Genomic DNA, 3,126 nt, shown 5'->3' with positions numbered 1-3,126 from the left:
TACTGTTATGGCACTAACCTAACGCATACTATTTTATACTATCTTATACTATCTTATACTATTTCCTACTATTAGCTGGCCTACCACTAGCGCCTTAGCGGCTGGCCCTACTATTTATATATAATACCCCCTTTCACCTTCTTCTCCTCTTTATACCACAACGTAGTTATTTAGTTTACTTTATTATAGCACCGTAACAGCCTAATAAAAGTCCATAAAAAAACCTACGGACCTCCTACTAGTTAATATCTGCTAGATTGGCGCCGTAAGATTCTACTAGAACTTAGTCTAACCTAATACTATTACCTTTACCACTAGCTTATATAAAATTGATTAAATAATTAAGGAAAAGGAAAATAAGTTAAGTAGATAGGAAAGTAAGCTTATAAACGAGGAGCTAGTAGAATAGAAACTACCCTATTAACACTAAAAATTTAAAGATATATTCTTTAAGACAGTGTCTAATATATTCCCGCCTTATTAACCGCATAACTATAAGATTAAGATTAAGCTAGATAAGGAAGACACTCTTAACTATAGCCCCCTTTATTAGCAGTCTACTGTTAAATTATAGGCTACTAAGTAGTACTTTATTAATAACCTAAATAAGGGCTTTATTAAGCCTAGTTAAGCCCCTTTTAACTCGCCTATTCTCTTTACTAAAAAGCTAAATAGAGGACTTTGTTTTTATATTAACTACTATAAACTTAATAATACAACCCATAAGGACCGGTATTTACTACCCTTACTTAATAAAACTCTAGCCTAAATAAGTAGAGCTAAGATCTTTATTAAGCTTAATATCCGTTAGGCTTTTTACCGGATTAAAATAGACCCTAAATTAGAAGATCTTACTATATTTTAGAACTATTACTCTAAGTATAAAACTAAATAGTACTATAGATCTTATAATCTTTTAATATATATATATATTAGGAAGGCCGCTATAAAGTTAAAGTCTTTAAGTTATTATAGGGCTTTAAGTTCTAATTACTCTATAGCTTTACTATTAGTTTAAGAGAATAGCTTAGTAATTAAGGGTAATATATTACTAGGTTTTAAGAATATATTAGGAACATCCTATTTAGGTATATTTAGATACTTAATAGTAACGGACTAGGTACTAGCTAGAATATTAATAAAAACTAAAAGGCTTTATACCGCCTAAGGCTTAATATATAAAGCTATAAGTACTTAAGTATTTTATATTTAGAGCTTATTTTATAATATAGGGAGTAAAATATCTATTCTTTATTTCTTCATTTCTTCTGTTTTAAACCCTTTAATAAAGTCTAGCTATTATAATAGTCTATTAGTAGGGTTACTTTCCCCTAGTTTATATTTAATCTTAAAATTAAATTATATAAGCTCTTTTACCTATTTAGCCTATTAAGGTATAAGCTCCTTTATAGTTATAAGTAGCGTAAATTATAATAATCTAAGAGTATATTATGGTGGTGTAGATTAGACGTCGCCTACTATCTTGGCATTTTCCTATATTTATAGAGCCTTCGGCTTCCTTCCTTCTTCCCTCTATCTTAGAGAACACGACCCTACCAGTTACCGGAAATACACTCTTTCTTTCTTTCTTACTAACTGTTTTACTAACTAATTACAACCAACTGACTAACCGACCAACAGACAGACAGACCGACCGCACTATGACTTTCCCATCTTAAAGAGGTCGTACCCTCCCACAATATAAGTAGTATAGCTCGCGTACTTAAGGTAATATTACTACTATTTAAAGCAGTTAACTATAGCTAGTAGTTCCTTATTGTAGATATAACACCTAATTTTAGGCCCTTAGAATTTTTTATTATAAAATACTATTAGTCTTTAGTAGAGCTAGGTAGCGTCCGTCTAAATCCCTATTAAATTATAGTAGGATACTTTTTTTATTTTTTTTTATCCGTTATATTATACTATATACAATACTATATATACAGCCTTAGGCTATAGCGCTATAGTTCTATATACATAAATCCTTTTCTAGACAGCTTAATATATACTAGTAGCTATATCCTAGTAGTTTATAAACCCCTAAGCTAGGAGTTTATAGTTCCTTAGTAAACTACTAAGTTACTACAACTACTAGAGAATAAGAAAACGGTAGGAAAAACTATAAGAAATCCTAATACCTATCCCTATCCTTTTACAATTTATTTCTATTCTTTTACTCTCTAATATCTTTTACCTAAGAGCCTAGTAGGAGTTACCTCCTTCTAAAACCCTATGTATTTTATTCTTCTATAGAATCTTCTACGCTAGTACTACGTACTAGTTTAGCTACTTTAAGAGTCTCGCAGTCTTTACTATTAGCAAAGTGTTTTTCTTTATAATTAATACAAAGAGGGGTAGTATGCTTATAAGGCTTGCCTATTATTATACAGGTAAGACAAGTATAGTCTTTAAATAGATATATAGCCGCACAATATCTACAGGCCCTAGTAGAGTATTTATCTCCTATATGGCCAAATTTTTGGCAGCTAGTGTACTATATAGTAGAAGAGACTTCGAAGTATCTTACTACCTTAGTAGCTGTACTTGCAATTAAAATCTCTTTTTACTTAAGAATTTCTTATCTTTTTTCTTTATTCTCTATAGTAAAAACTATAGAGCTAAATCTAGTCTATAGATTATGTCTTTTTATACTAGATAAGATCTATTTAGGTAGTCCTTATATCTTTATAGGATTAAAGGTCTTAATTTCTTCTTTTAAAAGCCTAGAGCCTCCTTTTTCTAGAAAAGGTAGGGTATTACGGACGCTTTAAGTACGATATTACGACTACTTGGAGAGGAGTCGAAGAAGCTAGTTGGTTAATTTAGGCACGGTCTAGGATGGAGCCGGTAGAACTATATGACGAGGAATAGTAGCCGAGGTTATATAACATACTACGTATTAAACAAGAGGAACGAGAGAAACTTACGTACCTTACGTATAAGACGTATATTATATACAAGAAGGATTTTATAAAAGTACGGTTATATATTTAAGGACCTTAGTCCCTACCTAGATAGTTCCTTCCTTATAGTAATTTTTAGAATATAATTAGAGTTAATCTATTAGGCAACTACTCCACTAGTTATTATTACGTTATTAACTTTCTATACTTGCATTTCCTA

At 30.7% G+C, this 3,126-nt stretch overlaps 1 protein-coding gene across 1 annotated transcript; it reads right to left on the bottom strand.

The window, feature by feature from the left end:
* Window positions 1-2,242: 2,242 nt before the first annotated feature.
* Window positions 2,243-2,488, bottom strand: K441DRAFT_598225 (uncharacterized protein; the record flags this gene model as incomplete). The annotated part of the gene is made up of 1 exon (XM_067645096.1): window positions 2,243-2,488. A coding segment is annotated over one exon (246 nt), but the record flags the coding sequence as incomplete, so codon positions are not given.
* Between the last annotated feature and the right edge of the window lie 638 nt (window positions 2,489-3,126).

The sequence above is a fragment of the Cenococcum geophilum genome (genome assembly GCF_001692895.1).
Source record: "Cenococcum geophilum 1.58 unplaced genomic scaffold K441scaffold_115, whole genome shotgun sequence".
Lineage (NCBI taxonomy): Eukaryota > Fungi > Ascomycota > Dothideomycetes > Gloniales > Gloniaceae > Cenococcum > Cenococcum geophilum.
Note: the sequence above shows the minus strand (reverse complement) of the source record. Positions and strands in the feature narration are given on the sequence as shown.